The following is a 26040-nucleotide window of genomic DNA, read 5'->3' as shown; positions in this document are numbered from 1 at the left end:
TCTATCGTTCGAATTGTGGCGGAGTCTGGCTCCCAAATCATAGCGAAAACTGCATTGCAAAAGGAAAGACATGCAGCAATTGCGAGTTATTAAACCACTTTGCAAAGGTCTGCCGTAAACAGCAAAAGAACATCAACGTAAAGCCACAAGATCCCAAGAAAAAGATGGTTCGGGTGGTAGAAGAAGAGCCACACCCAGAGGACTCAATAAATTTTGTTCAACCGGCAAAACTCTATGAATCAGACTACAGCAGCGGTGAAGAGGACAACACAGTCGCAATGATTGAAACCGCAGTGGAGAAAGTTGAACCCCTCAATCTGCCTCTCAAGATCGGAAATGTTAATACAACTCTACTCGTGGACTCCAGGAGTGCATGCAGTATACTTCATCATTCACTCGCGTCGCAAGTGGTACAAAGCAGCCCCCGCGCTTTCTGGATTCACGAATCATCACCACCACAACTACGAAACCTCTCTAACGAACCAATACAGGTACTGGGGAAGATTCAAGCCCCCGTAACGAGCAAAGGATGGGTATGCGACACAGCAACTTTCACAGTTGTAGCCGACGGTTTAAAGTCCTTAATAGGTCGTGATTTGTTCGACCAACTTGGACTTGCTGTAACTCAGTCTACACTTCCTAAAGGTAACAGTGTCAACAACATTGCATCTCCTGAATTTAAAGAACAGATAGCCAAAAAATTTCCTGGTTTGGTATCACGCATTGGACGATCAAAAAGTCATGTAGCAAAATCTAAATTTCACAATAGTTTTCAACCTAGACATCAAAAGGGTAGACGAATTCCTATCAATCTTCAAGACAAAGTTAATACAGAACTTAGAAAATTATTAGCTGAAAAACACATTATAAAACTGTCAAGCTGCCCCGATAATTATTTCATCTAACCTATTGTGGTTACAGTTAAAAAAGACCAAACGATAAAGCTTGCACTGGATTCAAAAGTTTTAAATAAAGCTATTCACAAGAACAAGTATCAAATGCCAAACATTGATACGCTAATTGAATCAATATCTCAACAAATAAGTGCTCCCGCTTCGCAAAACATAACGCACTTTTCTACGATTGATTTGAAATACGCATATAGTCAATTAAATCTGGACATCAACACAGCTAATTATTGTAATTTTAATATTATTAGTGGAGATATGACTGGCACTTACAGATTCCAAACATGATTTTACGGGCTTACAGATATGCCAGCTGAATTTCAAAAAGCTATGGACTAGACTCTAATTGGCTTAGAAAATACAAATTGCTTTTTGGATGATATTTTGAATGATCACAAAAATTATGTATTGAAAAGTCTCCAACGTTTAGACGACGAAAATCTTAGGATAAATCTTCCTAAATGCCACTTTGGAAAATTAGAAATTGATTGGCTTGGGTATCATATATCACAAGAAGGTATTTCGCCCCTCGAATCGAAGACCGCGGCAATTTTGGCTCTCGAAGCACCGAAAACTTTAAAGAAACTCCGTTCATTTTTGGGATCCGTTCACTATATTGGGAAATTTATCCCTAATATAGCCCAAATAAGTCATCCTCTTCGCCCGCTACTGCGGAAGTCTTCAAAATTCATCTGGACAACCGAACATGAAAACTGTTTTCAAGAAATTAAGACGCGCATAGCGAACGCGACTGCAAATAGTCATTACAACCCGCAACTCGAAACACGCGTGAAATGCGACGCATCCCGCTCAGGCCTTGGCGCGGCTCTCGAATAATTAACTGTAGATGGGTGGAAACCAATTGCATTTGCGTCACGATTTTTAATTTCCTGTGAAGAGCGTTATAGTGTAAATGAACTTGAACTTTTGGGTGTAGTCTGGTCAACAGAATATTTTAAAAATTATCTGTATGGAAAACAATTTGAAGTAATTACCGATCACAGAGCACTTCTCTCGATTATGAAAGAACATAGATCTAATAAATCATACAATAGTAGATTGACCCGCTGGGTCGATCGTCTTCTTCCTTATAAATTTGATATTGAACACCTTCCTGGGCCAAAAATTGGGTTTGGTCGATTATATTTCCCGCAATCCATCCCAAAAAGCTAAAAAGATCTCTACATGCGATGAAGAATTTATTGTTGCTAAATTGAAACTAATCTCGAAATCAGTTAACGCATTAGAATTGAACACTGAACACCCTGCATCACATTTACAGCAGTTATTAACAAATTACACTCTCGGCCCGCAAAACACATCTAAAATTGAGATACTTGATCCAGCATTACAAACTACACCTAAAATTGGGACCACTAATAACTCAATAAATTCATTTAGCACCCGCGCTACGCGAGTACGCGAACATGTATTTGGCAATTCACTCGCTCCGCGAAATCATGCCTCAAATAGTATTTGTCAATTAAACAATTTAAAGTATGTAACACTCGCGTCACAAAGTCCACTTTGCACCTCTCTCGCTCTGCAAAATACCAGCAACAACAAACAATTAATCCAAATTAGGAATAAAGTGACATACGCGCAGCGCGAGCATCAAATCACTCAATTACAAATCCCGCCAATCAAATCACATTCCACAAATAATTCTAAAAGTCATCACCCAGAATTAAAATCAGTGCTTTTTGCCTCTTGTCATTCTAGAAATCAGTTGCATCCTTCTAAACTAAAAAATTCTAATCAATCATCATCCGTATTCAAATACATCAATTCAATAAATAATAGAATGCCTTCGAAAAAGAGAAAAACCCGAGTCCGATTCAATGATGCATCCCGCGCAGCGGATCAACTTTCTACTAGCGACAACACTACGCGCCCCGCAAGTACGCGATCTAATTCGCCAACCAGCTCTCGCGCGGCGAATCAATCTACGCAAAATCTTAGTACACCGCATGCAACAAGTACGGCACTAAACACAACTCCAACATCCCCAACTCATTCTTCTAATGCTAGTACCCCATTGACGCCGAGCCCGCACGTACCCACTTTCGAATATATCGTATCCAAAATTTTCAATAAGTCTTTGATTGCCTCTCTAACTAGTAAGGACGCTGTACTTAAAGAGGTCAGAGATTGCATCTTGACCAACAACGAAAGCAGATTAAAAGCAATAAACCCCTACATACACTCGTGGGACCTGCACGTGCGCTCCGGGTGCGTGTGCGTAGATGAACGAGTGGCTATCCCTAACGTGCTCCGCGAAGCGCTGATCGATGATATCCATTCAAGTCACCCAGGTACCTGGGGCATGATTTGTATGGCTACACATTGCTGGTGGCCCTACATGCACCGGATATTAATAGTCAAATCCACTGAGTGCAAACCGTGCACAGTAATCGGTAAGAATCTTAAATCAGTTATTCCTGCTAAGCAATTCACTCCTCATATACCATGTGTTGAACCTAATCAAGAAAATCAAATTGATTTTGAGGGACCAAATTTTGATGAAAAGGGCAATGAGGTGTACTTTTTGGCAGCAATTGATTGCTTTTCTAAATATCCAACTGCATTTATTTACGACAAAGCTAATGGACCAAATGTTTTGAAATTTTTGGACATGTATATTGAAACTGGAATTGATATGGAATTCCAAGATCTATTCGTTTAGATCAAGCAAAATGTTTAATTGGACATCAAGTAAAAACTTTTGTAATAAAAACAACATCGAAATTATTGAAGCGCCTGTAAATGATCATTGTGCTATTGGGTTGGTGGAACGATTAATTCAAACAATTAAGAATAGATTTGCATGTATCAAAGAAGAGAAATTATCTACACACGCCTTTCATGTAAAGCATGCATTAAAGATAATCATTCACCAATTGCGTATATGTAAAGAAAGAACAACAAAGACCTCGCCCTTCGAAGCACACTTTGGAAGAAAGCCTAATACCCCGCTAAGCGTGATTGCAACTAAACCTAATTTGCTGAACTTGTCATACGAGAGTATTATAAATCATTATTTAGACGAGGACACAGTGATACCAGAAGAGATCCTGCCTGACGACAAGTGGATCAATGGATATCGCAGTGATATCGAAGTAGAACTTGGCATGACCCGAGCTACTACAGAAGCACGATCCAGGGAGCAGGCCAGTACAGATGGGGAACCAAGATTCCTCAAGACCAAGGCGATCCGCCCCATTCCCCTGAAAGAGCGTGCGGCCGAATTGAATCTTGCGAGAAAGATGCATGGCAAGAGACGCTCGAAAAAGAACTTGGAGGGTTTATACGAGGTCCTTGCCCCTGGGTCGCACATCCTTAAAGTGAGCCCCACCACGTCGACCATAAAAGAACCGGGCAAGCAAGTGGTGACAGTTCGCAATAGCGATATTGCGAAATTTGGCACACAGTTGGAGAGGCAAACTCCACTGAAAGTTTATGCTGATAGACGCGGACCCCGTTCTGCAGAAAAAGTCGTGGAAGAGCTGATTCAGAGCCATATCAAAGAGTTCACCCGGAAGCAAAAGGGTGACAAGAAAATGAAGCACAGGAAGAGAGAACCGGGCAGCGGGGTTTCATCGCAAAGATCGAACATCTCACGCGCGATGCGGGGACGCATCCCAAAATTACCAAAATTCTCTGCGATACGCAATCAACAACCTCCACTCTCGACTAGCGAACCAACCACAACTACGTCTACTAATCCGGCCACAACATCATCTACTACGCGTACTTCAGACCGTACTCGTCGAAGCCCATCATATTATGGCTTCGAGACTTCTCCACCAGCGTCTGATATCTTACCTCTACCGAAACGACCCCGCCGAGCGGGTGATGTGGAAAAATTTGCACCACCTGACACCATTGTCGAATCGGTACAGCAAATTGTGGAAAATCAACCCGAGGAACAACATGTGTCACCCCGTATCGGCACTGTCTTGCCTCCCGCTACCCGAAATACGCCTCTGCTATATATGGATACCCCGACGCTGGTTCGAACGATGACAGCCCTCGATGCAGAGAAGCAAGATTCTGACAATGAAGATTGGAATATGTAATGCTCGAAAACTGCAAAAAACATCGTATATCGTATTAATCATCGTATTTTTAGCTATGATAACCAGTAAATGTATTGATATTATCTATTTAACCGGGGACCTTGTATTACTTTGTAAATATTGTTATTATATAAATTTTGAAAATTGTATTCCACAATTTTCTCTTGCTGCAAAGGGTATGTGATACCCGAACATACATTTATTCTTCAATTTCATTGATGCAGTAAAATTTATATGATGCCTTTAATTTAGTTCATTATTTTAATCTTAATCTTATGATCTTGTTTCAACTGTCTGGTTAGTTTCCCGCTTCGTGATCAGACATGTCTGATCACGCATTCACGTTGTGCCCGAGTGGCTTCAGTTTATTAATTTCATTGTTCTGACTTTCTGCAACTCAATTCAGTTTGCAAAACCTTCTCTTGATTTCCCGCTCCGCAAGTAAGCGAAACAAAAGTGAAAGTAGATCTCGCGCCGCAAATAGTCAAATAATATTCTCTCTGTAATCTCGCACCGCAAATCACCACAGCGAAATAATAAAGTACGACAAAGTGAAAGCAAATCGAGAATCACAGCAGAAGGAAGTGAATCAATTGTGTCTCGCACGAACATCAGCCATGACTATTTTTGATCAATTTCTTCCAAAAATCAATTCATGGGAAACAGTTTCAAAACTTTGCTTTTGATCTGTGTAACTGGGTTGTAATATAATTTGTTTAATTATTAGCCGCGCGGCTAATAATTCGTTTAAATAGTTAAATGGGATCAAATTTTCTCAAATTGACCTCTTCACCTTGAATTACAGACTGTTACCAATTGATATAAATTACAAACAAAGCTATTGTTAAAGTCCAATGTTCGAAAACAGAAGTCAACAATCATAAACGGAGGTAAAAGCTCGAATAGAAAGAAGTCAAAATTCAAGTCATGCACAAACTTGGTTTCTGCTAAAGAAAACATAGCCGGTAGAATACTGGAAACGACTCGAATCGTCGTGCAATATAATCTCTACCCTAACTGACAAAATCAGAAAAACGAACGAAAAAAACAATAGATTTAACAAAAATAGTAGACCAGTATAGCATAAAAAGTGTTAAAATTTTTTCAGTTCAGGGTGTGGGTAGGTGCTGGTGGGGGGGTTTGCTAGATCGGGACAGGTAGGTGGTGGTGGGGGTGTAGGTAGGCGGTGTGGGGCGTGAAAAGTTGCGGGGTTTAGTTAGGCACGAGTGGGGGGTTAGGTAGGTACGAGGGGGGGGGGGTAGGTACGTTGGGGTGGGGGGTAGGTACGTTAGGGGGGGTGGGGGTTAGTTTGTTGGGGAGGGGGGGGGCAAGTATGTTGGGGGGGGGTAAGTACGTGGGTGAGGTTAGTTTTTTTTGGGGGCGGGGTAGGTAGCCAAATAGGATCAAATTTTCTCAAATTGACCACTTCACCTTGAATTACAGACTGTTAAAAATTGCTATACATTACAAACTAAGCTAATGTTAAAGTCCAATGTTCGAAAACGGAAGTCAACAATCAAAAACTGAGGTAAAAACTCGAAAAGAAAGAAGTCAAAATTCCAAAGTCATGACCCAACTGGCTTCTGCTGAAAAAACATAGCCGGTAGAAAACCGGAAACGACTCGAATCGTCGTGCATTATAATCTCTAACCTAACCTTAGCGAAAACAGGAAATCAAAATAGACAAGAGAAAAAAACAAATGTAGCCCAATAAACCACATTAAAGTGGTTTAAAAATTGCCGACAATTTTTTAGTTGCGGGGGGAGCTATGTGCGGGGGGAGCTAGGTGGGGTGGTGCGGGTGGGTAGATAGGTCGAGGAGGTGGGTAGTGCTGGGGTAGTTGGGGGTAGTTAGGTGAAGGGAGGGGGGGTAGTTTGGGGGGAGGGGTAGGTGGGGGGGGGGGGGGGTCAGTTGGGGCGGGGGGATTAGGTAGGTGGGTAGATAGGTTGGGGAGTTGGGTAGTGCTGGGGTAGTTGGTGGGGGGGGGTAGCTAGGTGAAAGGAGGGGGTAGGGGTAGGTGGTGGCTAAGTTGGGGGGGGGTGCGGGATTGCTGAGGGGGGGGGGGGGGGGGTAAGTTGGGGCGGGGGTAGGTAGGTGGTGGTGGGTGGGGGTGGGTAGCTGGGTATCTAGACTGGGGAGGTGGGTAGTGCTGGGGTAGTTGGTGGGGGAGGGAGTCTGTGCGGTCTAATTTAGATATTTAGGGGAGACTTATATAGGAACAAAAAATCTCAAACTGACCTCTTCACTTTGAACAATACCAGCATTTCCTGATTACTATAGATTACAAACAAAAATACTGCTAAAGTCCAATGTTCGAAATCAGAAGTCAACAATCAAAAACGGAGGTAAATGCTCGAACAGAAAGAAGTCAAAATTCAAGTCATGAACAAACTTGCTCTCTGCTAAAAAAACGTAGCCGGTAGAATACCGGAAACGACTCGAATCGTCATGCAAAGTAATCTCTATCCTAACTTGGAGAAAATCAGAATATTGAAAAAAACACTAGAAATAAGAAAAATAGTACACCAATATAACATAAAATTGCAGACCTCAATTATCAATGCCAGTAGTTTGGCGTTTCAGCGGATAAAAACGCTAATTTTTTAGGGGGATGCGCTGCAACTGAGCGGAAAAGTTGCAGGCAATGTGCTGAAAAATTGCTCAAGTCGATTTAAAAGTTGCTCTGGAAAAGTGCTGAATGTGTAAGAAATAAGCTGAGGATGCGCTAAAATTTCAGCATAATCGCAACATTTCGTCTCAGCTCAGCGCATTTAGATCGATTTCTCACAACACTTCTGCGCATTTAGAGCAATTCATACAAAAAATGCGCTGAACTATTGATGATCTCTCGAACCGTGTGCTGTAAAAATGGAGCAATTCAATCTCTTTTTCCTTATTGTGAGTCTTAAATAAATGCCTACAAAAACTTCTGTCAGAGCCTCAAAAAGCTTTTCCAAACCTTTGAGAAACTTCTCGCAGTAAACATAAATTTTTAATTGATTTTCAGATTGGGGGTACCAGTTTTGTCTATGTGCGTGGTTTAGATTTCAAGATCTATATTATCATCGAAGATTCTTCATTAGTCTCAGCTGGTAACGTTTCAAAGTTGGCCAAGAAAACATTATTAGTATTAGTTATTAGAAAACATTATTAGTATTAGATCTATATTATCATCGAAGATTCTTCATTAGTCTCAGCTGGTAACGTTTCAAAGTTGGCCAAGAAAACATTATTAGACTTCAGTTTCAGGTCTATACACTATACTTAATATAAAAAGTAGAAAGCACTTTGTATAAGACTTCTATATAAAAAGCTGTTGATTAAAATTTGAATTACAGAAAAGTGATAGAAAACATTGTAGATCTCTCATTCAGTTTTTGGTACCATTCGAAATTATTGATATTGAGCAGCTGTCAGTCTAATCCTTAGTGTTCTGTATCACTATGACATTGTGATCTTTATCAGGTGCAATCATAATCTCCGTCTTTGAGCTCCTAACTCTGATGAATGTCAAGTCATTCTGTGGGTCCAAGTCTCTCACCATACTCCTGGACTTGTAAGTGAGGTCCTTGACTGCGTTGATGTACTGGACAGTGGTGGAATTGTCCAGAGATGATCGGATTGAGACTCCCTCGTGGTTGGCTATGATCACTCCCAGCACGCCCTTGTGACCTTTGATACGGTTGTATGTCTCCTCGATATCACTCTAAATAAGACGTTTTGCTTATTAACGCGTAACAGTTGTATATAGACTTTGACCCCTAAACGGAACGCGAAACAGTGCATCATAACAAATAGGGCATTCGCTTTCAGTACTTTCCTGGGTCGAGACCGAATTTTTAACTTAAAAATTCTTATAAGAACCATACAAGTTCTGATAAGGTGATAAAACGTCTTACAAGTTTTTCTGTCAAACACTGAAGTTCTCATAAGTTTGACACTCAACTTACTAGTTATTGCAAGTTAACCATCAGACTTGTAAGTTCTTATAAATTTATTACCAGATATCCAATCATCCCGTGAACGTTTATCCTGTGAAAGTGTTCAAGTTTCTGGTCGAATTTACAAGTTTTCGAATAAACATATTCTTAAAAAAATATGGAATCCAAATGATGAGAAGTTTTCCAGTGAAAGTGTAGTTTTACTTCTTCTTCTTAGATCCTCACTAAGGGACTGTTCATTTTTTTTTACCGTAGAAAGATTTTTAAAAAGTTGCAGTTCTTACTGGGATATTTCCGCTTTTAAAAATTAAGAACATAAAAAAACGCTTTTATGTTTTCTGCCTACATGTCTCAATTTTTTTAAGTTTTACAATTCGGAAACATCATGATTATTTTAAATATCTTAAAACGGTTTATGTTGTTAAAATTGCTTTAGCTATAAATGTGGTTCATTCAATTGAAACTTTATTAGAATTCATCACCTATTTCAAGTTTCATTCGATGGTTTCTTGCGGTTCTGATGGCCTGTAGGCTTAAATTAATTTGCTTCCTCCAAAATATACAAGCAAAATTGTTTCCACGAAAATATTTTTCGTGGCACTAGTTCAAACCGACCAATGTGAAGATTGACAATTATTATGTTGAAGTTCTTCTCAGCGATTTGACCAATGAACAAAAGTGGTTGAAATCAAATTACTAACCTGATTGCGAGGAACAAAAAATGATTTTTATCACTGATAAAAGAAATCTAAAGAAATTATTTTGACTCCCTTGTAATTAATTTTTGTATGATTTCAACTGATAGCAGATTTTGGCGGGTTTGAGACAATGATCTGACTGTTCTGTCAGCTTTTATCAAATACTGTGTTTTAAAACTTTTTCAGGTAAATTAAAGTCAGTAAAATTTATTGCAAACTAAAAATTTGAGTATCTTAAATGCGCCAGACTGAAGGATTTCTACGATGGGGAGAGAGACAATTGCAGTTCTGAGCGATCTAATCTCAACAAAAATGAAACTTAATTTCGTTCATGAGCAGTGAATTGACAAACCAGCAACTGCTGATTTAAATATCGTGTTCCAGTGTTTCACAACAGACAAATAAATTATCTAAAAGAAATCTCTTTAAAAACTTGTAGAGACAGCAGTTTAAAACAGGGAAACTTTTTGAAAAGGAATCAGTGACGAACGTAATTTTGCAGTTGATAATAGCGCCCATTTAAAAAATGAAAAATGAAGTTAGGTGCGAAACCGAGAGACAAAATTTGTACTTTGAATGAAGATGATATGTTCACATCTTTATTGTGTGGATGATTGAACTCCAAAAAGAAATCAACAAGTTAATTTAATATGAATATACTAAAAAAAAATTTTGAAACTTTCTTTGCAAATTCATCATTATTACCTGCACTTCTATCCTGCTAGTCTGGATTGGAACAAACTCAAACATACGGTTTTTAACGGTTTCCTTTACAAAAAAGTATCTTTTGCTGGAGCTCTGCCGATATATAAACGTATCAAGAAATCAGTACTTCTATTGTAATTTTTGTCACCCTTTAGCCATTTTAGAGATGGTATGCCTTTCAAATCGTTTCCCCGAAAATATAGACGTTATCTAACAACGTGAATTTTACATGATTTTACAAAAACTACGGATTTTCAAGCTTCAAGCAATTTTTAGGGTCTTTATCTTTCTCATTATAGCCCCAACCACCCTCACCCCCTGCAGCTTAGTGTTTGTATAACCAATACCCCTCCACCAAAGTATGGTAATTATTAGATAATGAAAGCTATAACTTCGTGGGGGGGGGGGGTTATAATATGAGAGAACCCAATTTTACCCATTTTTCAACAATTTCACACTATAGAGGACATTTCAAACGATTTCATTTAATGTTTATTTGTTAAAACTGGTTCAGTTTTGTATGATAGCTATTACACCTAAGCTGCATTTTACATACTGTGATGGTTTCCAAGAAACATCAAGAACCTTAGAAATTTTCTTTTTAAAGTTTCAAAGAACGAAAGAAATTACCTGACGAACTTTTTTGCTATGTCAATAAATTTTGGCCACAAAACTAAATTCGATTCTATTTTTGTTTTGGCGCTATCATTATCTTGTTGAACTATCAATCAGAAGTCAGAAGTAAATTCTCCCACCCACATAAACCTGATTCTAACATCCGCCGACCTCCAACTAATGAACTCGATTGTTTCTAGGCCACATATGATTTTCTTGAAATATTGATGAAAACAGAAATTCACCTCCGGGATTCGGAACTAAGATCTATTCACATGCCATTCAAGTAAAATATTTTTTAGCTAAGCTAAATTTTCTCTGTATATTTTCGCATAGATAACTAATATAGTTTTTCTTCTCTATATTAATGATTTTCGAGAAAAGGTACAAGGAAACTTTGACATAATTCAATTTGCTGATTACACAGGTTTCCATTTTAGCAAAAACAATGTCAGCGAACTGGAAAAATGTGTTTCTAGGATACTGGAGAAATCAGATAATTATCTAAAGCAAAACAAATTAAGCATGAATTCCGGTAAAACTGCACTTCTTTGCGTCTCGGAAGAAGATGAAAATTTTGATCCTATAGTTTTTCGGGGACAAGAAATTAAGCTACAAAGTCACTGCAGATTTTTGGGTATAATGGTTGATTCTAAATTAAACTTTCATGTACAACTCAACAAAGTTCTATCAAATATGGCCACAGCGATCAGATCCATATACCTTATACGTTATTAGTTACCTATAAACGCGCGATTGATGCTATTCAAATCCCTAGTCCTTTCTCATTTAACATTCAGTGCTCTATTTTTTCAGAACTTGAATTTCTCTGCAATGCAGCGAATTAATCGACAAATCAATTGGGGTATTAAAGTTTGCTATATGAGAAAAAAGTTTGAGAGATCTACAGATCTCTTAGTAAAATCTGACATTTTGCCTGCAGAACTTTTAATAAGCCAGATGAGTGTTTCAAAACTTAGGAATGATATTTCATTATTGAAAACACACGGCACTGAGAGTTTTTGTCTAAGTGGTAATGTCTCAGTAAGAAAAAACAACAGAACTGAACAGCTAATTCTCTTAAAGTCGAGCAGTCCATCAATACAAAAAAGAAGCATCCAAAAGTGGAATAAACTTCCGCGTGATGTCCGGACTATCAGATCAAAATCGAAGTTTAAACGCATGTTAAAACAGCATATGCTCCAACAATTCAAACTTGTACCGTTGGAAAGGAACGTTGGTGGCTTCAAAAGTTATTTTTACCTTTAGAAAACGGAACCACCAATTTTGATTTTTAACATTGTACTGATTTTGTTTATATAATTTTAAACTTATAATATTTAACCCCTGGGTTATATTTTCAATTTACTTGTTTTAAAAAAATATAAATACGAGGGAAATTTTGTATATATCAGTTCCAATTTTAATTTAAAGTTCAACCTATTGAATTTTTTTGACCCGTGTTATCGACGACGACACATACAATCATTTATTGTACTTTTAAACAGTTTCAGATCTTTTATACATTTTTCCTGATTTTACGTTCTGTAACCTCAGTTACAAGCTGCGTGTTATAATAAATTATCTTTTTAGTTAAAACAGTAGGTGTCTTTCATCGTTGTAAACAAGCTGCAGCCACTAAGCATAAAAAAAAATTGGTTAAAAATTGTTTAATTTTTAATATAAAAAATTGCAAGAGCACTTTTTAAAATCATAACTAAAAAGTTTACTAGGGTTCTGATTTCAAAAGAAAATTGTGGGAAAATTTCAAGGGTCTAGAATAATGAGTGAACGGTCCGAATGATTCAATCTGCTAGATTAGCCCGCTGAGATTTTTGTAGCTATTTAAAAGTGAATACGACAAGGCGGCTCGTTAATGTGCGTTCGCACATGATGTTCCGACCCGAGCTCATCTAAATTTTTGACTAAAATGTCAACCAAATCAAGAGATAACAAAAATAGATGTTTGAGTTTAAAACAATCGTTACACATTCTATCTACTAATTGAATTACTAATGCCATGCTTCATTACAGCACCAACGTGACCTGACATTGAAGAGACTAGAAAAAAAATAGCACCAACAAAATTTTGGCGGCAAAAAATGAATATCTAAATTTAAAAGCACCTGGTAACAACGTCAAAATGCAGTCAGATAAAACCTTAACTACACAAGTTTACCTTTTACTAACTATACAGCAGATGAAAAGTTTTCTTAACGAGACTAGGTAACAAGCCGACAAAAAGAACGAACAGTGAGGCGAAACTTAAAAATTAATCAACATTTTTTGCACCAAGAAAATTCAAAAATCTTAAAAAACATTGGTTTTTAATAAAAAAATCCTTGATAAATTACTAAAAAGTCATTACAAAACCAAAAGCACCCGTCTGTGGTCAGACTATGCCATAGAAACAAACTAAAGAGAAACTTAAAAAATTACAAACGATTTGCGAAAACACAAACCTTTGCTACCATTAAAATCAATACCTATCATCTGAATATGTATTTTTAATTCAGTTGTTATTTCTGCTATTTCAGTTGAAGGATTTATACTGAAAGATTAAATAAGTTTACTTGGGCCACATTTAAAAACCATTGGGATCTGTTATTACGCGATTGTTCTGAAGGAAGAGAAAAAGAAACGCAAAAAATGGCCATTCAATAAACGTTCAGAAAAACGAAACAACAGTGGCACATAATATCAATATATATGTTATTTCTTGAAATACACGAAATTCGATGGGACATCTGATTGATGAATAGAAGTTAAATTTGACGAAAGGAACCTATTCGCTATATACTGAATGTTTCGAGCAACATCATTCATTCAGTCCTCAATTACAAGCCTATGAGATCTGTGAGCAATTTACGGCTACCTAAAGAACAAAAACAGCGAATTCAGGAAAAAAAATTGAGCGACAAAAGGGTCGAAGGCATTAAAAAAATGAACTTTTCACTAAACACTCTTCAATTTTAAATTAATTTTTCAGGAGCAATGGGAAAACCTTTTTTATCAATATAATTTCAAAAAATCAACAAATATAAACAAATACATTAGACGCACGAAAATTGCGGGAAAACACGTATTATCAACGCCATTAAATTCATTAGCCTTCAACGGAAGCCAGTATATACAATAAATGATGCCTCGAGGGGACAATAAGTTTTTTTTGCCAATCGTATTTCATCAATAAGACCTTACAACAAGTTAATGACTATGAAAACAACAACAGAGAGAGGCAAAAACCACAAATTCAGTAGAAAAGTGCCTGAAGAAAATGTCGAAGCAACTCAAATCATAAGCTCTTCCCTGAAAACTTTATTTATGATCCGTTGAACTTCTTCCCTAAACCAATAGGGACTCTCAGCAGTAAGATGATGTGATAAGATTTCAAAAGGATCGAAAAACAAAATAAAGTACCCAAAAAAAATATGAATTCTCGTGGCATTGATGTTTTAAAACTAATAGGTAGAAGATAAAACCGCTAACCAGATTAATTTTGGCTATAGTAGAACGGAAATGGATTCTGTTAGAACCAACAATGACCAAGAGTATTCACGAAAAAAATTAGGAATGGTTGAATTTCAAAAAAGTTTCGAAAAATTATTTTTAAACCCTTAACAGCCAGTAAACTCAATCTTTCATCGGAGCTCAATGACGATGCTCAGATATAACCCATAGGGAGGAAAATGATGTCTGTCATGCATAGATAGTTAAAAAGACATCACAATAAGTCTTATGACAGAAAACAATAACAAAAACAGCAAAAACTAAAATTCAGTAGAAAAATGCGAGAAGAAAGTGTCGAAGACAATTAAACCATTAGCTATTCTCTGAAAACTTTCTCTGTGATCCATTGAACGTCCTCTCTAAGCCAATTGGATTACAATAATCTTTGGATAATGTGATAAAGAGTTCAAAAGTGACCAATAATTCAAAAAATCCAAAAAAAAAATTTAAAAAAATTGAAATCTTTGTCATTGAAGTCATATAACCAATAGCTAGAAGATAAAACAGCTAAACAGAATATTTTTAGTCGCAGTAAAAAGCAAGTGGGTCCAGTCAATACTGAAACTCACTAACAGTTCAAGAAAAATTTAGGAATTGTTATTGTTCAAATAAAATTTTCGAAAAATGATTTTTATTTTAACAGACATTAAATTCAATAGCTTTCAACGGAAGTCAATAAAAACGCTCAAAGATGCCCCGGTGGCAGTACATTTATGTTTGTCATGCATAGGTATTCATTATGAGATCACAGTAAGTATAATGACTATTAAAACAACAAAAAAAAACAGGAGAAAACCAAAAAATCAGTAGAAAAGTGCAAGAAGAACGTGTCGAAGCCATTTAAACGATAAATTTTTAATTAAAATTTTTATTGGTCATCCACAGAACATCGTTTTTAAGCTAATGGGAACTGTCAATATTTGGATAATGTGATAAGATTTCAAAAGTAACCAATAATACGTAAAAATCCAAAAAAAATTTTAAAAAATTGAAATTTTTTGTCATTGAAGTCATATAACCAATAGATAGAAGATAAAACCGCTAACCAGTTTAATTTTGGTTGCAGTAGGAAGGAAGAGGGTGCTCTCACCCCTGGACTGACTTACAATTCACTATAATAAGATTATGATTCTTTAATATTCAAAAAAAAATTCGAAAAATTATTTTTTAAGTCTTAACAGCCATTAGCCGCCCCCTCAATGAAATAGACATGTTCACTTAATGCTCATTATGGAACATATTGCACTGTTAGTCAATGAATCCCTACCATAGGACTCCAAAAAAAATAGTAAAACTTCAAAAAGAAATTCAAAATTTCATTCAAAATTACGAAAACTCAGAATCGAAGCCAAAAAAAAACATGAGCAATTCCTTGAAAACGACGTTTTTTGTTCATTGCGCTTCATTCGACTATAAAGGAGTTTTGTCATTAATAGAACGTCGACATAAAATGTGACTTGCCTCTAGGTGACTTAAAAAAGCAAAAAAGAGAAAAGTTTTATTAAAAAAGGGCTCTCAATTAGAGTTCGATTTTTTTTTGATAGTGAACTTCCCTATGAGACCAGAACTAGTCTTTCTATCGCCTTGCATTCAACTTTTACGAACTCAAAATTTATTCTTTTTATAGAAATTTGAATTAATGTTTTCGTAAAAAAGATCTTAGTTTGAAGAAAATTGTACTAAAAGTGAACAATCATGCTAAAGATCCCATTGTTCACACAAAACTTCAATCCTCGATAACTCCTCGAAAAAAACGAAATTCAAAAAAATCTTTTTACTTTTGAATTCTACGCTGGACCAGCTTTTTAATGATACCACTCACATTTCTCTACGACGAATATATCGATCGGCCAAAATTCACTGAACAAAAAAAAAAAAACCCATTTGAGTATATAGTTCCTTCCCCCACAAGTGGGGTCGGAACAATAAAAGCCAAGCAAAAGTGCGAATACGAACAGGAAAACCTGCTTAATTATTATTATTAAAACCAGGGGTTCAAGGCTTCGTGAAGTCGTGAGTTTTTTTATTAAAAAAACTAAGAATGCGTTGGGAAATGTTCACCGGTTTAAGTGCTACAATTTTGAGGTGAAATTTCGTCGCCCTCAATCTTCACTACTAATTCCCACTTACACTTCTCACTGTAGTCCAATCGGTCATTGTGTTTGTACTTTAGTGAGTTGGCTAGAAAATGCTCATCAATTATTTGTAATCCAAGACTCCAAATGCTTAAGGACAATGCACTTTAGTTTTTCCTTCTCTTTCTCTATTCCAGACGCCAGGCAGTAATCTAGAGTAAATCAACTAAAGACTCCAATCAATAATTAACAAATATATCTTTGTAATCTCCTAGCGCATATATTAACAGCGCAAAATTCCAATACCCAAAAAAGAGAACGTGAAAAATTATAAAACTGAAACGCTTGTTTGACGATACAATTCGATGTATATTTATGCGTTTGTATATGTTTATGATTCTTGTATGCTGTATTAAAACACCTGGCAACGTACTATAACCATTTGCTATGCATATAAATCAAATTTATATATTAAGCGTTTGAAGAAAGAAAACTACGTATTAAAGATAGCGTTGTAAAGTAAAGCACGTGCAATTTTCTACCTAATCTTCAGTGAAGAAAAATTGATCATTACAAATGCAGCGCTGAAAACTAGAATAGCAGTCTGACTATCATTATTTGCAGTGTACTTTATCGTTTCTTCTTGCGCTCCAGTACCTTATCTAGAATTTAATTAAGTTTCTTATTAAGGATCATTTCTGATGCACAGTTTTTTGGTCTTATTATTTATTTCAGATCGGTTATAATCATAATAACAATCAACTCTAGCGCAAATTTAACCAATTTGGATCCCCAGTACCATTTTGACAAATATTATTACACTTGGATATTTTTCCTTCTTATATATAACATGGATCCGACATCAATGTATAGCATAACCCAACTGCAGACCCTGCTGAAAGACCCCGAAGAGAAGGATGACTCATCTGACGATGAACTGGACACGGGAGAGATCAAGAACACCTTCACTCCTGCTTCCATTGGCAAGAACACTAAAACTTCGTCAAATCCAGCTGAGAAGTTGCAAACAGATCCGAACGGGATTTGGGACGAGAGTGAGGTAAGTTGCGGCTTGAAAAGGAATCGACTTCCGTTATAATGAAGCGCTTTTTCGATGCGCTATGATGTTGATAATAATATATTTATCTTTCATTCAAAACCGAAATTCGCTTCTAGTCAATGGCTAAGACAATACGCACTACATCAGAAGTTTCAGTGGGAGACAGGCAGAAACAATTTTCGGATCTACTCTGTTTCGGCCCCCAAGCTTAGTGGGAATATATGTTTTATGACCCCCAGGCGCACGTGCATTATTTTTACATAGTAATGTGCAATATAACAACACATAATTTGTAACTGAGGGTCATAAAAAACACTGGGGGGGGGTTGAAAAAAATAGATCCCAATTTCCAAAAAGAAAAACAGCAGTTTTTAAATGTAATTGAGTGCCAATTCTGATAGAAAAGGTTGAGTTGTCCAAAATTTGTTTTAAAAATTCATCTATTGAGTACCGTTAACGGTCAGATCTTCATATTTAGTATGTCAACAATAATCACAACATAAATGTTTGGTTCTTCGTCAATATGTTTTAAAAGCGTCAACTCTTAGAGGCGTTTTCTTCGACAAAAATATTGAATAGTGAAACTTCATTTGAATCAAAGATAATTTGAATCTATTTTTTCCCACCCCCCTCCCCCCCCCCCCAGCTTAGTGAGCATAAATCTTTTATGACCCCCAGGCGCACGTGCTAATTTATTGCATAGTAACGTGCTATATAGCATATAAATTGTAACTGGGGGTCATAAAAAGCGCTGGGGGGCGAAACAGAATAGAACCGATAATTCAATTTGCGTTGATCAGAGTCCACATGGTGGTTTCTCGGCATCAAAACATAAAACATGATGTCTCATTGGGTAGCTATATGAACATTTTTCAGTAAAAAATTTAAATTTCTTGTTATTAGATAGAGCGCAACTAAAAAAACAGAATAAATGAGAGAGAAAAGTTTTGATTTGTTGAGCTCAAGACAATGAAAAATTGAAAAGATACTGAAAAAATTCAACTATATTGGTCAGCAAAATTTTAAAAAAAAACGCAATTTAACCAAAATAAGATTTGAATCTTCTCCGTTTGTACCCCTATCTTAGTGTTTGCGTATTACTGTGACCACCAGGAGCAAATTCCATTTTTTAATATGATTAACTATGTAAGGGCACATGTTCTGTATCTGAGAGGTGCATAACGAACTAAGGGGGAGGGGGGGGGGCAAACGGAAAAGATACCAATAAAATTTCCTAAATTTTAATACTACAGACTTCAAAAATTTCTAAATAGAGAGATGTTGTTAATTGCTCTCAAACGAAGTTTGTAGCAATTATATTAGTCCTGTCGGTCTTTTTTTATGCGATTTTTCGCTTGACCGATTTTTCGTCTCACGTTTTTGCTCTTAGAGCTTTTCAGCTCTGTTTCAGCTCAAACTGTTTTGGATACTTATACTTATACTTATGGTGTGAAGGGCGGTTCTTAGAGGTTGAAGACACCCCCACTGTTGACCCCCCTATTGCCCCACTCCCACCGCGCTGTTTCCCTCCACCCCAGTGTTGCCCCCAATCTGCCCCCGGTGTAAATCCCCCCCCCCCCCCCCCTCCGTGGCTAGCTACTTACGAACAACGGCTTGCTAAAAACGCAAATTTATACTTTTTTGCAATTTTTTTCAAGCTTTTTGAAAATTTTTGACATTTTTAGATTTTTATTAGCCCCAGTTGTCAAAAAACCTCCTCTATGGTTTGATAATACGTTACAGCATTGTTTCTAGTGGTAATGGAATGGTTTCAACATTTTAACATCTCGAATTTTTGCAATTTTTTGACAAAACGTTCAATGTTTTCCAAATTTTTGACATTTGTTTCCCTATTCAGGTCTTTTCAGACCCAAGGGCGAGAAAACATCCTAAGCGGGTTGATAATATAAGTTACTGACAAATTTTTATTGGCCATGGAATAGTTTTTTCAATTTCTTAATGTCACAAATTTCAGCACTTTTCGATAAAACTTGCCCTTTTTCATTTTTTTCTAAAACTTTTTGTAGTTTTTAAAATTTTTTCAGCCTCAAGAGCCAAAGAACTTCCTCTAGGGTTTCAAAATAGATTACTGTATAATATTTAGATTAATTGAAATGTCTTGCAAGATTTTCACATCACGACTTTTAGCATAATTTTGATATTTTTAGCCATTTTTTTCCAATTTTCTGACATTTATACTCATTAATCAGATTTTTTGACCCTCAAAGATCGGGAAGCTTCCATTAGGACTCGATAATAAGCTACTGAAAATTTTTTGTTGCGCATGGATTATTTTTCATCTTTTTAATATCACAAGTTATAGCAATTTTTTTCTATAAAACTTTAAATTTTATAAGTTAGCTAAAATTTTTCGTCAATTCTTAGGTTTCTCTAGCCTTCTAGCCTCAAAGGTCTCGAAACTTCCTCTAGAGTTTGATAATATATTACTGCATAGTTTAGAGATGTAGTGGAATGTTCTTCAAGATTTTAATATCACGAATTTAAGCAATTTTTTAAAATTTTTGCAATTTTTCTTATTTTTTTCCGGCAACAGAGGCCCTCGAACCTCCTCCAAGGTTTGATAATAAGCGGCTGCATAGTTTCTAGAGTTAATGGGATGGTGATCAACATTTTTATGACTCCAGTTTTAGTAATTTATTTATAAAATTTAAACTTTTCAAATTTCTGGAAAATTTGTATGTTCCAAGTGTATGGATCTTTGAGCCTGTGAAACTATTTCTGGCTTGAAACAGGGATATGGATAGTCTCTTGAGACATTGAATTGTTTATTATGATATTAATGTCTTGCGTAATGTCATCATCCTTGCGTAATGTCATCATCTTTCATCATCGTTATCAATGACTTATAGTTGAAATGTTTTTTTATCATAACTGATCTAACAGGCACTTTTTAGAAAATCATTGTTAATTGCTCTCAAAAGCAATTTGTAGCAAATTTATTAAACCTGTTTGTCTTTTATGCAATTTTTCGCTTGGCCGATTTTTCGTCTGACCCATTTGACTTTCGTCTTCAGAAACGGGATTAAGATGTAGTCCCCTGAGGTCACTAAACCGTGCCAACCGCTCGCCGGTCGTTTGAGAGCAATTCGCCCGACATTAGTCGGTTACGTTTATTACAGTTGGATAATTGGTTTTGATTTGTACATTCTTTGTGCAAATGACGTTCTACAAATGACGACCAATATACCACTCTCACCAAGTTTGTAAATTAAAGCAGAATAAATATCTCACGAATGCAAAGCATTGTCAAGAGAAAACCCGAGAAACTGCAAAATCTTTTCAGATATTTGAGCACTTTATTTGTCCTACAACCTTCTTAGTAAGAACGAAGATTTGACTCCGTAACATCCAATTTTTTTCAGGTTAAAGTTCAAACAACTTTTTTCCAAATGTTTTAGAACCAAACAATTAGTTCTTGTATTCAAATTCAACTATTTTTTCAGCAACAATTAAATTAACATCAAACGGCAAAAATTTTTATTTCTGGCGTCAAGTAAAGCAAGCCGATTAACGAAATAATCCAAGAGTCTTTAAGTTATTTTCTCAGCAAGAAAATTTTTAATTTGTGGGGTTTTGTAATGTGGGTTTTTTCAGCATTTAAAAATCCACTAACATCCAATCTGAATGATTTCAACAGATTGAATTCTGGCAAGGAGAACAAGTTATTCACACTAAAATCTGTGCATTTTTGTGAAAAGCAGTTTTTATCATTTTCAACATCTAATTTTTAAACTTATTGACCTATGAGCGTATATAAAAAATTGCTTCTCATGAACTAATTTGCAGAGGCTGTCAAATTAATTTGCTTATTTGAAACAGAAGTCAAAGCTGTTTGCGACTAATCTTTGCCACAAACTGGGAGCAAAAAATCAAGTAAATTAGTCAGAATCTAATTAAATCAAACCCCGACACGGGAAAGTTCTGAAGAGAATTACTTACAATTTATTCTGAAAGATAATCTTTTTGGTGTCAAATTGATCAAAAGATCGTTTAAGAAATGTAGCCTCTACTTAATTGAAATTAATTTTCACGTCTCTTTCTGTCATAGTATCTTGTAATAAAGTCCACATTGGTTGCCATACTACGACCTACTTTACCATAGATAGAACCCTGTCGTTTGAAACCATCAAACCTTAAGTTGCTCCTGTGGAGCTGAACAGAAATGCAAAACAAAAATGTTTGTCCGAAAGGGACTTGGAGTTCTGATAACCACCAAACTTGCAGCATAATTTCAACTATTGTTTATAAAACATTACCTTCTAACGTTGTGAGAATTTCTCGTAAACAATCGCCGAGCGGTTGGCTTTGGTAGTGGGCAGATGGGGCGTAGCGATGCAATCAATGGGGCTCCCGCTTGCGGGAGTTTGAGCGGGCGGAGTGATGTTCTAGCCTAGCAAGGAAGGTGGTTGAGGGACCAGGTGGGAGGGAGAGGACGAGGGGATTGGATCAAACTTAAAGATTAGAAGCGCACCCTCACACCATAAATTGATGTTTCCTCAACATTTTTTTGCTGCATCGCAACCTTAAAGCCTTGTAAGACTTTAAGAGAGTTGCTCAGCCACTTAATGGTCTCTGGGTTCCAGCTCTTTGTTGGGTTTATGAGAACGAAAAGTTAAATTGTTGGGTTTTTGCGAGAGCGCAGGACTAAAATGATTGCTACAAACTGCGTTTGAGAATAATTAAACATGGGTTAACAAAATTTCAAATTGGAGAAATCTTGAGTATTGTTTTTTTCGCGCGTTTGAACCGCGCAAAATTTAAAAGTTTTCTGACATAATATTGCCTTTGTTCCTTTATTAGGCGAAATAAAATAACAATACCGAAGTCAGCCAGTCTTTGTTGTGCTTAAAATTATTGTTATGTTTTTATTTCAGAACTACTGAGTGCAAAGTGCAATTGAATCCCCAGGTGTTACACATCTGAACAAAAGGGCAAACATTTTTGTTTGAGCTGAAGCGTGCTCAATAAATTGTAGTTTTAAGTTGCTTTGAAGTTGTGCAATCATTGTCTTTGAGATTCCATTTATTAAAAACTTTTAAAAATTGGAATGATTCGTATAGTTTAAGCAATCGATCAAGAATTATTCGTCATAATATGCGTTTATGCGAGAAGTTTCCTCCATAATAGTAATTATTTTTGCAAATATCTCGAACACTTGCGTTGTTTTGCATTCAAACGGTGAGAACCTCTTGTTTAGCTTGAATGCGTATTGCTAAGTGGGTTCCTGTGGACTTGTTTCTTCTCAATAAAAAGAAAAAATTGAGCAGATTCGTAACTAACCAGATAGTTCTCTTTATTCGTTGTATTTTTCTTCACTCACATTTCGATTTTCAAAATTTTAAAAACTCGTACTACTTGCAAATGAAGGTTTTGCTTTAGGATCTATCGATATTAGAGACGGCAACATAAAAACTACCCGATGTCGTATTTATACCTGATTTTAAAAAAATGTCGTCCATAGCACATTTTGTTTGTCCGTCCTATTCAACGCTCTTTGAAGTTAATAGATTAAATCTTTGTTTGTACGCCGAACTTTTACCCTCGTTCTAATTCTCTAGTACATTTTTTTTTCAAATGCTTGATTTCTGTTACAACTTGCTTTTTTGAGAGTGCTCATTTGTGTCTACCAGTGCAAATTTCTACGGTATAGATCAACATTTAATTTCAAAGGTCACATCGAGTTACCCAAAAAATGCCTATGAGAAATATTTTTTTGAAAATCTCAATCCTGTAAATAACGGCGTTGTTAATGTTACATGCCGGAAATTTATAGATCAAATATCATTGTTCTTGGATTACCATATTATTTTCAAACATTTGCTTGACGCAAAGCCAAAAACTCAGGCGTAAAAATTACAAATTAGACTCCGGTCAACTACATCTTAGTCTAATTACAACTTTCTTCAGGTTGAAGAAAAACCAGTGGTGGACCTAGACGATCCCCGACCTCAACCAGAGTACGACCTCAACTTCAGCCAAAATGTCTCTTCAGAGGACATGTTCCTTCAAATGGGATACAAAAACCCCTCAACGGCCTGTGCTGACAATCTCATCCTACGCATCTGGCTGGATGTGTCCAGTGCCAAAGACATAGAACTGGATGTGCGATCAGATGTCGTCGATTGTCGGACAAAATCTCATCGTTTAACTCTTTCATTGCCTCATCCGATTGATGACCAGAAAGGGAAAGCTAAATTTGACATCGATACCGGAATTTTATCATTAACTCTTCCTTTAAACCGCGAGTACGAGTTTTTACATCAATCATGAATAGATTTTACCTTATTGTAAATTTTATACTCAATGCCAGATTATTGTTAATTTCATTCAAGCCTTCAATTTGCTGCAGTATTTTTAAAATGATCATAATTCTTGAACTTGAATTCACAAATTATACGATTATACTCAATTTTGCAAAAAAAAGCGTTCTTAGCGTAGTACATTTTCAACAAGAGCCAGGGCCAAACAAGTCAACTTATGCGAACAAAACGTCAACATCTCATTTTCAATGTTTTGAAGTTCTAATATGTCTTTTGACACATTATGAGCTCAGCAGTCAATATCGCCCACCATTGTTTACGTTTTCCCACGTAAACATTACTCCGGCACCGATTCCAAACTAAAATAATGTTCTCTCTCTACCAGCTTCACTTTGAGCTAGCATGACCAAACTTCTGTTCTATTTTCATCAACAGTGCTTTCGATTGAGCCTTCATATTTGGCTGACCTCTACTCGTCTTTTTATTCAACAACCTTGTTATCTCAGCTCTCTGCTTCTTCTTTTGCTTCCACGCTTTCTGCTTCTCCATTCTTTCTTCCGCTTCTTTTTCTTTTTGCAAAATTTTCTCCCTTTTCGATTCTTCAAATTTTTCTTTCGCTTGTTTGAGTTTTTGCCGTTTTCCTCTGATCGAATTATCATCATATTTAGTTGGCTTAAACTCAGTTGTGAATTTTGAAGGCTGATTCTTAAAATATTTACTTTCGTCTGATTTTGTGGTCAAGTTTGATTGTACATCATTTTCATTATCGGTTGAGGCAGCATCAGTGAAAAGCTTATTTTTCAAAGTTTTGTTAAAATATCGCACTGTCTGTTCTTTGCGTAACTGTGTGAAGAGTTTCCCTTTAGATGTAGATCCTTTGTGATTTTTGTTGGAATAAAATGCTTTCCGTTTTTCTCTTTTTGTCCTTTCTGAAGATGGTTTTCGTCTTTCGCTATTATCCATTGTAATCTGGAAAGCAACAGAGGAATTATAATAACTATTGTCAATTGATGGCATATTAAATTTAAATTTATTTATTAATTTGGCATTATCGATATGGAAATTCAAATACGATTGTCACAATAACATCAAGCTGCGATGGCCGAGTGGTTAAGGCGTTGGACTTGAAATCCAATGGGATCTTCCCGCGTAGGTTCGAACCCTGCTCGCAGCGAATACATTTTTGCCTTCATTGTATTGAATTGCTAAGAAAGAGTTCCAGCAAAGCAAATTGTATTGACAAGTATAGATAGATAAGTAAACAAATTATGTATATGTAAAATTATGGAAATTAAGAAAAAGGAACGTTGTAAATATGATAATGTAAACTGAAGAACATTTCCGTTAATACCTCAGTAGGCTCTCTAGAACTAACATCTGCTAGGAAATAGTACTGTGGTACCAGAAAATGTACCGTCCTCACTAGTATGTATGACTCCCATTCAACATGCGATAGGGGGTGGGGTGGGTGTGTTAACGGATTGTGATTGAAACCATCAGAGTTGAATTGAATAGCGATCTAAACTAAGGAGCTATATAAAAGACATCAAATATGAGTAGAGCGGTGCTAGGAAAATTGACCGACAGCGCGTTTAGCCGACAAGAAAAAACGATAGACCACTGATAATAGACCATTGTTACGCTAGTTGATAAAATTGCGCTTAATTTCCAGGCTTGCGAAAAACCGTTTTAAATTGACCAATCGGAGCTTTAAAACCTCTACTAGCGCATTTAACATTAAACTGTCGGCTAATTTTCTCATTTTTTTGGTCGTCGGCTAAACGCCATGTCGGCCAATTCAGCGTCCATCGCGTAGACCAAGAGCTACTCAATGGGCCACAGAATATAAGGACAATGCACAGTAATTGAAGATGGTAACAAAATCCGGATCTTTTCTGCTAGCCCCCCCCCCCCCCGCCCCCCGCTTAGTTAGGCACCCCCCATTTATAAATGTGTAAACATGTTAAAGCTAAGTAATCTTATACGTGAACATATATGGGCAATATGCATTTACTAAAAGCTAGCACAGTTATGGCTTGAAAGTGTAACAGCCCTACCCCATTATTATTCCTTAGGCAGTATAATGTTCCAGCTATTAATCTATTAATCTTATAGCGCCTTTCCGCTCAAGCTTTGTTTTACTTTCGTGCCACTGGACCATAGTGTA

At 36.4% G+C, this 26040-nt stretch overlaps 2 protein-coding genes and 1 non-coding gene across 3 annotated transcripts; 2 read left to right on the top strand and 1 right to left on the bottom strand.

Annotated features, from left to right (window-relative positions):
- Nucleotides 1-8302: 8302 nt before the first annotated feature.
- Nucleotides 8303-16943, bottom strand: LOC142344828 (dynein light chain roadblock-type 2-like). Its single transcript, XM_075396812.1, has 2 exons — nt 16588-16943; nt 8303-8694 (listed from the first exon to the last, which is right to left on the bottom strand). Exons 1-2 carry the CDS (start codon nt 16612-16614, stop codon nt 8407-8409), a joined length of 315 nt encoding a protein of 104 aa, XP_075252927.1. The 5' UTR covers nt 16615-16943; the 3' UTR covers nt 8303-8406.
- Nucleotides 16944-17030: 87 nt separating this feature from the next.
- Nucleotides 17031-24017, top strand: LOC142344827 (dynein axonemal assembly factor 6-like). The gene is made up of 2 exons (XM_075396811.1): nt 17031-17592; nt 23521-24017. The coding sequence occupies exons 1-2, from the start codon at nt 17383-17385 to the stop codon at nt 23881-23883; spliced, it is 573 nt and encodes a 190-aa protein (XP_075252926.1). The 5' UTR covers nt 17031-17382; the 3' UTR covers nt 23884-24017.
- A 948-nt stretch (nt 24018-24965) lies between these two features.
- Nucleotides 24966-25047, top strand: Trnas-uga (transfer RNA serine (anticodon UGA)). The gene has a single exon. It is a non-coding gene; the product is annotated as a tRNA-Ser (tRNA).
- Nucleotides 25048-26040: the final 993 nt, after the last annotated feature.

The sequence above is a fragment of the Convolutriloba macropyga genome, chromosome 8 (genome assembly GCF_964194025.1).
Source record: "Convolutriloba macropyga chromosome 8, txConMacr16.3, whole genome shotgun sequence".
NCBI lineage: Eukaryota > Metazoa > Xenacoelomorpha > Acoela > Convolutidae > Convolutriloba > Convolutriloba macropyga.
The sequence above is the reverse complement of the archived record's forward strand: the minus strand, read 5'-3'. Positions and strand labels throughout refer to the sequence as shown.